The 12954-nt window shown below is 35.7% G+C and overlaps 1 protein-coding gene across 1 annotated transcript in view; it reads left to right on the top strand.

Annotated features, from left to right (window-relative positions):
• Uvrag (UV radiation resistance associated) overlaps window positions 1-12954 on the top strand; it is a 170129-nt gene that overhangs the window by 91588 nt on the left and 65587 nt on the right. The window contains exon 7 of the mRNA XM_048788040.1: window positions 7941-8019. Coding sequence (XP_048643997.1) covers window positions 7941-8019 — 79 coding nt within the window. The remainder of the gene's footprint in view (window positions 1-7940; window positions 8020-12954) is intronic.

Genomic DNA, 12954 nt, shown 5'->3' with positions numbered 1-12954 from the left:
AGATGCAGTGGGAAATCTTTCAGTGGGCCCGGCTCAGTGATGCACACCTGTAAGCCCAGCTCGGGAGGCCAAGGCTAGAGGATTTCAAGTTCTAGGCCAGCCTTAGCAACTTACCAAGGCCCTAAGAAACTTACCAAAACCCTGTCTCAAAATTAAAAAAAAAAAAAAACAACTAGGGATTTTGTTCAATGGTTAAGCACCCCTGGGTTTAATCCCCAGTACCAAAAAAAAAGAAAGAGAAAATATTTGAATGGTTTTAAGCAAGAGAAAAGGTGCCATGATCAGATCTGACTTTTCAAAGGTCACTTTTTTCCCTCTGTTCCCCACAGCCAAAAGGTGTCCTTTGTTAATGGTGCTCTTTGTAGATTATAACTTTAGCCCAGACCAGTGGCTATCTATTGATAGTGACTTTCTCTACTACTTGAAATTGGTTATCATGCTCAAAATGAAATAGCAATTATAGTGTAAGCTTAAATAGTTCTTAGAGTAAAATTTTTAAACAAAAGAAGAATTAAAATTTGAAAATGAATACAATTAAAATAGTAAGACACAAATGAAAATGGAAATGTTCTTTTTATTTTTTTCTCCTGTCATTTAATTAATCATTAATCCTTTTTTTTTTTTTTTTTTTTTTTTTTTTGCACGGGGGATTGAAAATGGGCATGCTTAACCATTGAGCCACATTCCCCAGCCCTTTTTTATATATATTTTTTTATTTAGAGACAGGGTCTCACTGATTTGCTTAGTGCCTCACTAAATTGCTGAGGCTGGCTTTGAATTCTCTATCCTCCTTCCTCAGCCTTCTGAGCTGCTGGGATTACAGGCATGGACCACTGTGACCAGCTGATTAGTCCTTTTTTTTTTTTTTTTAATTGGTTCTTTTTAATTACACATGACAATAGAGTTTATTTTTATATAATTGTACAAGCATAATATATCTTATTCTAGTTAGGACCCCATTGTGTTTTTTAATATTTATTTTTTTGTTGTAATTGTGCACAATATCTTTATTTTATTGATTTGTTTTTATGTGGTGCTGACAAGCGAACCCAGAGCCTCACATGTGCTAGGCAAGCGCTTTACTGCTAAGCTACAACCCCAGCCCATGACCCCATTGTTAATGGATGTACATGATGGTGGGATTCACTGTGGTATATTCATGTATGTACATAGGAAAACTGTTTCAAATTTATCCCACTGTCTTTCCTTTCCCTATCCCCCTTCCTTCACTTCCTTCCCCTTTATCTAATCTACTGAATATCTGTCCTCTCCCCCACTTATTGTGGGTTAGCTTCCACATATCAGGGAAAACATTTGACCTTTGGTTTTTTTGGACCTGGCTTAGAAAATGTTCTTTTTTAAATGGCTTATTTTAAAGAGTACATTCTGGCCTGGTTAATAAGTATGATTTTTTTTTTTGACACAGAAACAGATGCTTAAATATTTTGACAGTCCCCAGTGAAACCCTCACAGCCAGCCTTTCTCCTCTTGTGTGCCCGTGACGTTGCCTTATGGTTTCTCTGCACCGTTGTCAATTTGCAATGAGTAGCAGTGGCATTACACAGCTTAGGAGGAAATTGATTTTTTTTTCCTTGACAAAGTAAAACATGGTTCATTTTTAGTGTCAGGTTCTTTAGTTTGACTATCTCTTGAAGCTAAATAATTCTGTGTGGAGATTCAGTTTAGTCTGGATTGATTTGGTAATTGATCTTTGGTCAGGTCTCTCTCTCACAGGTAAGATTAGAGAGAGGCATAGCAGCCTGCTGGTGACATTTTGCATTCCTAAACTTTTGTACTTATCCCCCCCCCCACTCCCCTGCTGGAGGATTGAGTGAGGTTTGTTTGTCTATTTCTTTAATTGCTTCTTTATGGAGTCCATGCAGCTTTAAGATTTAGCAAAGCCAGCTAAGATCTGGTTGCTTCAAATTAATAGATCATCTCACCAGGTACAGAAGTGGTCTTCTAAATTTCCTAAGTGTAGGAATCCAGTAGGTATTAATATAACAATCTATCCTAATTTCTGAATCTCCAAACATACCAGAGTTGACTCATAATTTACTGTAGTTGTTTCAGGGGGACTTTTTTGGGAAACATTGAAAAATGTCTTTCAAAGTGAGTTTTATGTTCTTTGACTGATATTCCAGTTTTATTTTGGTTACTTTTTTTTTTAAAGAGAGAGAGAGAGAGAGAATTTTTTTTTTAATATTTTTTTTTTCAGTTTTCGGCAGACACACATCTTTGTTTGTATGTGGTGCTGAGGATCAAACCCGGACCATACGCATGCCAGGAGAGCACGCTACCGCTTGAGCCACATCCCCAGCCCCTTTGGTTACTTTTTTAAGTGTGACACAGCACTCAAATAAGTGTGAAGCAGCCAAAATAAAAAAATTGTACCGAACGAACAAATAAGAAAATGACTAGCAGCCAGTCACTAGGCATTAGGAAACATGAAGGTCAATGGAGAATCAGTGAAGCCTAGAGTGGTCAAGGAATTTTTAAAAGGAATATGTAGACTTGAGCTAGATCTTATAAAGGCTGGTATAGTACTTAGAAGGGAAAGAAAGAAAGAAAGATGGGCATCTCCAGGAAGTCAGCAAAGGCAGAGAAAGAAAAATGAGCTTGGTCTGATCATGAAACTGAAGAAAACACTAGGGCTAAAGATGGCAGACAAATTGGGCAGACAGATCAGATCACTTAGGCCTTGAAAGCTTGGCAGAGGATTTGTAATTTAAAACAATAACTGATTAGAAAGCAGGGCTGAAAAGTTGACATGATAAGAAGTCTCATTAGAGAGAAAATAATTCATGTTTTTATCATGCTCTGCAGTATCAATGCACTTTCTCAGTCTTTTATGTTGTTCTATCCTCACAAGATACTTGTGAAGGAAGCGGGAAAGATGATGTCCTACTTTACAGCTTGAGAACTGAGTGTTAGTTATGATTTATCCAAGTTCATGTAACAAGTAAATGATGGATCTGAGAGTAGAAAAACTTGGTCTTTTCTGTTGTGATTTATTTATTTTTCCTAGTTGTTGATGAACCTTTATTTTATTTATTTATATGTGGTACTGAGAATCAAAGCCAGTGCCTCACACATCCTAGGCAAGTGCTCTACCACTGAGCTACAAACCCAGCCCTCATAACTTAATTTTAAAAAACCTACTAGACTGCCTCAAATCAATCTGACAGTGATAATGGATAGTGAACCAGCTTAAAGGTGCTCGCTAGAAAGATGTTATAATAATCAAATTAGTAAGAGTTTAGACGGTTGTTTTCAACTGAAGACAATTTTATCACCCTTCCCCTCCCTCTCAGGCAACATCTGACAATGTCTGGAAACATTTTTGGTTATCACAGTTGGGAGTAGGATACTAGTGGCTTTTAGTAGACAGGGATGCCAGCCCTGCTAAACATCCTATAGTGTGTAGGAAACCTCCCACATGAAAGAATTATCCAGAGAGGCAATGGGCATGAAGAGACAAGAGTGTTTCAGAAGGAAAATGGCTTGTCAACTTGGTAAATCACTACATATATAAAAAAACAAGGTGAGTAAAAATTGTCACTGTAGCCCTGAGTAAGTAAAAGAGAAAAGTTGTTATTAAAAAATTAGTCTGGGCAAAAGAAAATATATGGCTCCCATTTCCCTAATCATCCTGGGTGTGTTTCTCTAAAGGACTCAGGAAATGGAAGGAATACTACATTTATCCTTGAAGACCTAATAATGAGGTCATGTCTCTTCCATTACCATGTAGGTAACCAAGGCAGATCAGTTTCTTTTAAGTAATAGTAACACTGTTACAAAACTCTGCTTCTGTTAATGAAGCCTGGGATCACATTAGCTTTTTTGATTGTCACGTCACAGTTCTTTACTCCTATTGAATTGCTATATACTAAAGCACTCCAAATCTTTTTTACACATAATCTTTCTCTTTTTTTTTTTTTTGCACCAGGGATTGAACCCAGGTGTGCTTAATCACTGAGTCACTTCCTTAGTCCTTTTTATATTTTATTTAGAGACAGGGTCATCTATTTTTTAATTAAAAAATATTATTATCTATTAGTAACAGTGCTAGACAGAACCAGCGGGGTAAAAGAGGAACAAAGTAAAACCTGTTTCTGTCCTGTTGGAGCCAACAGTATACTAAGGTTGGCGTATATTAACTAAATAATCACACAGTAAGTGTAAAATTAGAAACTTAGATTGACTAGAAAAAGAAAGAGTTGTAAACTGACCTAGGCCAATTTGGTAGTCCATAATGATAAGATAATTATAGTAGCTGGACACAGTGGTGCACTTCTGTAATCCCAGCAGCTCCGGAGGCTGAGGCAGGAGGATTGGGAGTTCAACCTCAGCAATTTTGCAAGGCCCTAAGCAACTCAGTGAGACCCTGTGTCTAAATAAAATATTTTTTAAAAGGGATAGATCCAGCTGGGCTCCAATAATTAGGTTTGGGGGTCTGCAACCTCCTCCCCACCAGGCATCAGATACAGTGAAAGTCTCAGATGGATTTCTTTCACTCATATAATCTATTTATTGCTTTCTACTTCATAATTTTTGCCATGTCCAGTCAGTGAACTTTTAAATAATTTGGAAATTTAATTTAATTTGAAAAGTAACAATATTGGCCATTTGGGTATAATATTAATAAATTATATTGCATGTATTAATAGGAACTATATAGTCATTCTCCAGTTAATGTAATACTCTCCTTTTATGAGTCCTGTTTTTGTGTTAAGGACATTTTTCTAGTTGTACTTATATAACCACATTCTTATTTAAACTTTCTCAAGTTTGCTAATGTAATTCTTTTTCTAGAGTTGAAATAAAATTCTTTTATTTGTTTCTTGTGTCCTGATAGTGATGGGTTTTACCCTTTAAAATGAATTCTGTTTTTCCATATTGCTTAATCTATGAATCCGTGTATTTTTGGAAAGAAAGATGAATATGTGATAGTTACAATTAAGTTGCTCAATTCAAAGGGACCCATTAAGAATCTGAAAGCATCATAAAATGTGAACTCCATCCTAATATTTGGTCTTCTCTTAGCAGCCTATTTGAACCTTTGGCTCTAATCACTCTTCAAATTTGTTTTAATGTTACACTTATAACTTGAGGCTCTTTCTATAAAGAAGTTCCAGTGAAGTATAATAAAGTCAAATGTAAAATAAATTTATTAGTATATGTAGAGGTTCAGTTTTCAGTGTGTGCTGATCTCAATTTACCCTTTCAATGTGTGAAACAGCTTCTGGATTTATAATGGAAAATGAGGATAACTTCGGGTTTGGAGCACTGTTCTGACAGGCTACCTGTGATGGCTTATAGAATAACAACTATACAGTACAGAACACTGAGAAGTTTTGGGACTCCATTGGATACCTTGAACTTCCCCTGTTGTTATGTCTTTGCAAACATGTAGTTTCTGTCCACGCTACCCGATATGAGTTTGAATGATTCCCAGACACCTTGCAAAAACCTGGTGTTGCATTTTGCTTATCCTGAATTTGCTTTCTGTCATTTTTATTCATCTCAGTTTGGGGCCAAACCACATGTTTAATTTATTTTCTACTGTTTCAATTAAAGACAAAGCCATATCTTCTTAATGAGTGTCTGAAGTTCATGCCTTTAATTATTGCCCAATTCTTATAATTTTATAGCACAACAGATACACCTTTTGGATACTATAAAATGTCAACTCCTAAGGATTTAATATAAAGCTTTTAAATTCTCTTTTATTTTCCCTGAAAATCCTACCCTCCAGGCTTTATAGAATGTTTCCTTTCCTCAGGCAATTGAGACATTTAAAATTAAGAATATCTGCTAATTGTCATCTACCATTCATTTCAATAAGATTATTTTATTTGTGAGAGTAATCATATTGCAAATCTAAGGGAACAAATGTTTTCTTTGTGATACTGTGTAAGTTTCGATTGACCTGTTAATAGAGAAATCTGTTTCATTTTATAAAACTTAATGCTTGATCTTAAAAATTAGAAAAAAAAATTGATTAGAATATAGGTATGTGCAACCACAACAAAGAAGAAAAGAGTGTGAAGAGAGTCTATAGAAAAACCATTGCCAGTTACTCTTCTGACAGAAAATTAATATCTAGGATATATAAAGAACTCAAAAACAACACTAAAAGAAGTAACCTGAATAATAATTAAATACACATTTCTCAAAAGAAGAAATACAAGTGGCCAACAAAACATGAAAAACTGTTCAGTATTGTTAGGAATCTGAGAAATGCAAATCAAAAGTACACTGAGATTTCATCTCACTCCAGTTAGTATAGCAATCATCAAGAATACAAGTAATTGATACGTCAAAATATATTCTACTGTCATATATAACTAAAAAGAACATATAAAAACCTTTTTTTAAAAGGACACAAGTAATAATGAATACTGATGAGAATGTTGGGAAAATACTTATTCACTGTTGATAGGATTGTAAAGTAGTATAATCACTATGGAAACCATAGTGGAGGTTCCTCATAAGGCCACAAATGGAATCATCATGTGACCCAGCTGTACTATTCATTGGTATTTTTCCAAGAGAATTAATACTGTAGCAATATATGCAAACCCATGTTTATAGCAACAAAATTCACAATAGCCAAATTATGAAACCAGCCTAGATGTCTGTAACAGATGAATGGATAAAGAAACTGTGGTATATACATATAATTAAACAGGACTTTAATGTCAGGGCTGACCAAGCATATGTTCTTTCCATACACACACACACACACACACAAAATGGAATTTTATTCAGTATAAAGAATTAAATTTTGTCATTTGCATGAAAATGAATGGAAGTACAGAGTACTTTGTTGAGCGAAATAAACCAGACTCAGAAAGTCAAGGGTCATATTTTCTCTGTAATATGGAGAAGTTAGAGAGGAATTTTAAAAGGACCTCATGAAGATAGAAGGGAGACCAGTAGAGTTGAAACGGAGAATATAGAGGAAGGAGAAAGGGGAGGTATTGGGGAAAGAAATTGATCAAATTATATTATGTGTATGTACAAATATGTCACAGTGAATCCCACCAATATGTATAGTCATAGCGTAACAATAACTTTAAAAAATGTGTCTATATACATCTTAAAAATGAATATAGGTGTATACCAACCATTTCTTCTTCATTTGCAGGGGTGAGGAAAGGGAAATAGTGAGGAAAACTTATTTCCTAAACTAACTTCTTATCTTTATGAAGATCCAGATTTCATCCCTTCGTTACTTCAGTGAGGCAGGTCAAAAGGTGAAGTCATGGAGTGGGGCTGGGACTCAGTGTTAGAGCGCTTGCTTAGCACGTGTGAGGCACTGGGTTCAATTTCAGCACCACATAAAAATAAAATAAAGATATCGTGTCCATCTATTATTTATATATATATATATATATATATATATATATATATTTTTTTTTTAGGTGAAGTCATTTCTGAAAGTTTTATGGCATGAGTGCATTGCTCTGGAGAAGTTGTATCCTAGTAGCCATCACTGTAAATGTGATGAATTTTTGCTTTTAAGTGTGATTTTTCCCTTAATTTTCCTCTACTATTAGTAAAAGTTGAGATGTCAGGTTCAAGGTATTAGAGGAAAGAAATTCTAGGATCTAAGTCTTCAGGGTGGCAAGCTTATGGCATTTGGTAGAAGCTGGTGGCTTCAACTCCTTGGAGTTAGACGGTCACTTTCTTAATACATTAGTGCTTTGTTAGGTGACCTTTTTAGTTTTTCCTTTGTAAGAAAGCCATTATTCTGAGTTGACTATTATTATGAAGATATTAGTAGATGGCAGTGAATGTACCTAAGTGATTTAGTACAATCTTGAGATATTTATGCTACATCTAAGTAACTTCAGCCTCTGTCAACAACTAGGAGGTTGTATTTACTTAGTTTTGGAAAATTCTTATCTTTACAATTTCTTTACTTTTCTTAGGTTTCCACTGTATCCAAAAGGAGGAGAGAAGTTACAATTTGATTATGGTGTCTATCTTCTGAACAAAAATATAGCACAGGTAAGCCATTCTTATTCTCTCCTTTCTGACTGCTTTGGATTGTTAACTCTCTTTATAACTAAGTATTGTGATTGACCCTTTTTAATTAACCAGTTACATTAGTAATGCCAATTTCTTTTTTGGCCACAGTCTTATTCTGTGCCTTTGTTTTTTTTGTTTGTTTGTTTGTTTTGTGAGAGAATTTTCTTTTTTAATATTCATTTCTTAGTTTTCGGCGGACACAACATCTTTGTTTGTATGTGGTGCTGAGGATCGAACCCGTGCCGCACGCATGCCAGGCGAGCGCGCTAACGCTTGAGCCACATCTCCAGACCTATTCTGTGCCTTTGTAATGAAGACACAGAATCAATGGGTACCAGTTGGAATCCTGCTAAACTCAGAAGCCCTTTTCTATGATCTTACTTGATGGTGGACTTGTACTTGAATGTGTGGACTTTATAATTTCCTGGTCTGCAGCTTGATTGGTAATAGCTTTCTTAGACCACTTCTAGGGACTCATTTTGCTTTCTTGTTTATGGAGTAAAAGTTTAGTGCCTTTGGCAAGTCCTTAATGGTCTTGTTGTGTCATACCATGTCATACTCATTATCCAGGACCCAAAGGAAAAGACCCAGCATATGTTCCTTCCAATCCATCTTGGATTTCTGTGGCTCTTTCAACAGCACATGAGTTTGTAACTCACTTGAATAATGTCTTTCCACATACCATAGTGAGACTATCAGATGCCTGAGTTTGTATTTTTTCTGAAAGAAGTACATAGCATTTCTTTAGTACACTTGGCTGTACTTCAAGAGGTAGATGTTCCATAAATTTTCTAGTAGTCAAGAAAGACCAGTTTCAGTGCTTTGTTCTCATTAGGACATCCTTCCAATTGGACTATCACATGGATGGATACCCTCAGCCTAGCTGTTATTTAGAGATATTATCAGCTATATCCTTAGACCTTTCAGTTTTGTGGAAATAATAAAATTTGTGATGCTTTTGCTTCTGTGAGCTGAAGTTACCTTTTATCCATATAAATCTAGAATCTTACTGAACAATTTCCTTGTTCATGTCTGATAAACCTAGAATTATACCTCTATATGATGCCTTTCTTCCCTCAACCAACCTTAATTTAATGTTCATTTTTTAAATCTGGTTTTTATTAAGATTGCTGTCCTCTTGAAATTGGATCAAATTTCTAGTTTGTAATCCAATTAAAATCACTTGCTTCATAACCCCATACTCAGTGTCCCTTCAGTCACGCTGCTTTTACTGTTACTTTCCCTCTCACTCATGTTCCTCCCTCCAGCCACACAATCTTGTGCAGTCTCTGGCCCATGACTCACCTTTTCATGTGCTGTTCTTCCCACAAGATGCTTTCCTTTCCTCCATTTTTGGCAGATAAGTATTTCAGTCAAAGAACAGTACTTTAATGTCAAGACTGTCTAGCTGTGCTGATCACAGTGGTGTCATACCATGGAAAAGGCAGTGCTTTGACAAACTGCTAAAGAAGACGGCACTAAGGAAGATGAAGTAAATTAGTAAGTCAATTAGGCGGCACCTCCAGTGAAGTCAGTAGGTGGAAAGAGCACTTGGATGCAACAGGGTGCAGAGTCTGGGAGCAAAATTGGTGTTCTTTAGTAGAACTAAGTTCTGTTTGAGTTCAGAAGTTTTTTTCTGCCCTGTTTTCCATTTCTTGCTCTGTGCCCTTAGGTCCTTGTCCTAAGGTTGAAAGGTTGTCAGAAGCTTCCAGGTGAAACTGGAATTTCCTCAAAAATGCCTGGATTTCCTCATAAATCCCAGCTTCATACACGCACATATGCATGCACACATGCAGACATACATACACATGCAACTACACCCTTCTTTCTTCTCAGGGCCTAGTAGGAATGCAAAGAATGGTATAGAGAGGAACTGAGAATAGCCCAGCTTGCTTTGGGAGCAAGACCAAATGGAGTCTATTTGCAATGGGAAACAGGAAGTGAGCCCTGCATACCAGACTCATGGCTCTAGTGACTGTTTGCTCTCACTTGGAAGAACTTCCCAAGTAGTCTCTGACTTTCTCCTTAACTAGTCCAAAGCCACAGATATGCTCAACAAGTTTTATACATCTGTTTAAAAACTGGATTGTTTCTAGAAACTTTGAATCCTCTCCATTCTTTTTGTAAATTGAGAGATTTGAATGTGAGGGTGTTAAGATCAATAGATCAGCCACTCTGCATCATGGGAAGCAAGTATCTTTTTACCACCACTGTGGCAGTTTTAAAAGGAGGGGACAGTAAACTTCCAATTTAAATATTTGGATGGAAACTTCTGTCAAACATGTGAGCTTTCAAATTTGTGACCTTGGGGAAGGCTTCTTTTTTTTGTCTTTAACCTTACTACCACCACTTTTTCACATTTTGATTTGTAACAAATCAAAGAACCATTAATTATTGTGACTCCTAACCAAGTGTTACAGCAATAAGATATTTCCAGCTTTTGAAGGTCTATTTATGTATACTAATGTGTGTTGTCAAAGGGGAGTTTGTCTTCTCAGCCAGTTTCATTTGTACCTCATCTCTAGAGATGTGAACAAATCATACTATTAAAATGGCCCCACCTCAGTAATTTATAAGCCACTTTAGTGGAGGTGGATGAAAGCTTTGGCATGTGTTAAAGTGCCAGAGAAAAAGGAGTGAAGTCATTTAATACTGCATCCATAACTTGGTCGAGGATTTGAATAGTCAATAGGGCCTTTCATCACAACCAGAAGTAGTAGTAAAATCACTTTTTGGTAGAGGAAATGACAGAATTTAGTAATATTTGTTACTTCAGTATTTGGGATCAGTCCAGCCCATGTTTTGAAAGCACAGGCTTGGAAAGACAGGCCTTCAAGTAGAAATCCTCAAGTGTTGTTTAAAGAGCAGGGAGCATTGATCAGGCCTGCTTGCCTTCTTCATGTCACTGCTGACTAAAGATATGTATATATGTGCTGGATCAGATATTGAAAGTGAGTCAAGCAAATGCCTTGTTTTGAGCACCATTCACTAATGTGTCAAGTGCCAGCCCCTTCATTTGGAAATAGCCTTCCTTATTGGTTGACATTGTAATAATATAGAAATGATCCTGTCAAAACTCAGACATGGCATAATTAGCATTGATTCAGAAATGAGGTACTACCATAATTGTCAGTAAGCTTTTAAGCATATTGTATTAGAATTTACATATAGAACAATAGTTTGTTTTTAATTCCCAGAGCATAAAAAGTAGTATAACAAAAATTATAATCCTTTTTCCTCATAGTTAGTAAGGAATATGCATATGGCTCTATATGATCCTTATCATCACCCTGTAGAAATAAAGAACAGATAATGTTAAATGAATTTGAAGACAAATATGGATTTGACCTCCGTCACTATAATCTAACAGGCTCAGCAAAAAAATTCCCTTACTTTTACATGCTTCATTGTTGTATATATTTCCATCCTAAATGTGTAGTTCAAAGAAGATGACATTCCCAGATAGCTCCTTAAGAACAGAGGCATTAATATACTTCATGAGACTTATAGTCAATAATATTGTATTTTTACAATTTAGTAAAAGTAGATTTTAGGTGTTGTCACCATACCAGAAAAGTTAACTGGAAAGTGACAAGTATGTAATTTGTTGTAACAATTGTATTGTGTATGTCTTTACATATGTACATCAAAACATTGTGCTGTGTCTTAAATATATATAATAAAAATACATTTTTAAAATTGTTTTTTGTTTATTGAGCATGTACTATAAGCTAGCTGTGTATGCCTAATTAGGTTGTAAGACACACAAGATCCCAGATGCCTGCCTCACTGATAAGCTAGGTGCAAAGAGACAAGTATTATATGATTCCACTTACATGAAATATCTAGAGAAGACAAGAGCATACAGACAAGTAGATTGGAGTACTGGGAGAAGGAGCAAGTGGGAGAACCATTGCTTAATGGTTATAGAGTTTGAGGTGATGAAAAAGTTTAAGAAATATATGGTGATGATGTTTGCATAACATAGAGAATGTGATTAATGCCACTAAAATGGTTTAGATAATCAATAATAAATGGTTAAAATAATAAATTTTGTATTATCTATTTTACCATGATTTTTGTAATACACCAAAAGCCACTGAATTATATATGTTCGATGGGTGAATTGTATGGTATGTGAATTATGTCTCAATTAAGCTCTTATCCCTGACTTATTAAACATATAATTTAACTGGAAAAACACTAAATAATGAAAATTATTTTAGATTGCCATAAGTCCTGAAGTAGGAATTAATTGAATATAGGTCTGAAGACAGACCTACTTTAGATAAAGTTGTCAAATAAGCGTTATTGAGGAATTGACTGTTGAACATGACAGGGAACCAGCCATGTGAACAGCTAGGGAATAGAAAGTTCCCTGAGGCCACTGGAACTGCAAGGGCAAAGTCCTTGAAGTAGAAAAGGTCTTGTCAAGACACAGCAGATTTATGGACTTGATTGTAATTGAGAGGCTGAGGTAGGCAGGCAGCATATATCATCCAGAGCCTTAGAGATCAGGGAAAGAATTTTAATTTTATTCTAAATACAAATGAAACTATTGAATGAATGATTTAAATTTTCTGAGAGGAATGATTTGATTTGTGTCTTCAGATCACTCTAGTTGCTGTAGTGGATTGCAGGCAACTACAATTTAATTGAAGTTACTAGTCAGGAGGCAATTTCAGAAGATGAGAGGAGGATTGGTGGAGATGTGGACCAGGATGGTAGAGGTAGAGATGGAGAGAAATAAGCAGATTTGAAATATATCATGGGAGATGAGCAAATGGATTGAATATGGGAGATGACAGAGAAAGGAATTATCAAAAAATGATTTCTGTTTTATATATGAGCAACTGGATGATTGTGTTTATTGAGATGAGTTCCAGAAGATGGAACTGGGGAAGAGGACATCAG

The sequence above is a fragment of the Marmota marmota genome, unplaced genomic scaffold (genome assembly GCF_001458135.2).
Source record: "Marmota marmota marmota unplaced genomic scaffold, marMar, whole genome shotgun sequence".
NCBI lineage: Eukaryota > Metazoa > Chordata > Mammalia > Rodentia > Sciuridae > Marmota > Marmota marmota.
This window is presented reverse-complemented; position numbering and strand designations above follow the sequence as displayed.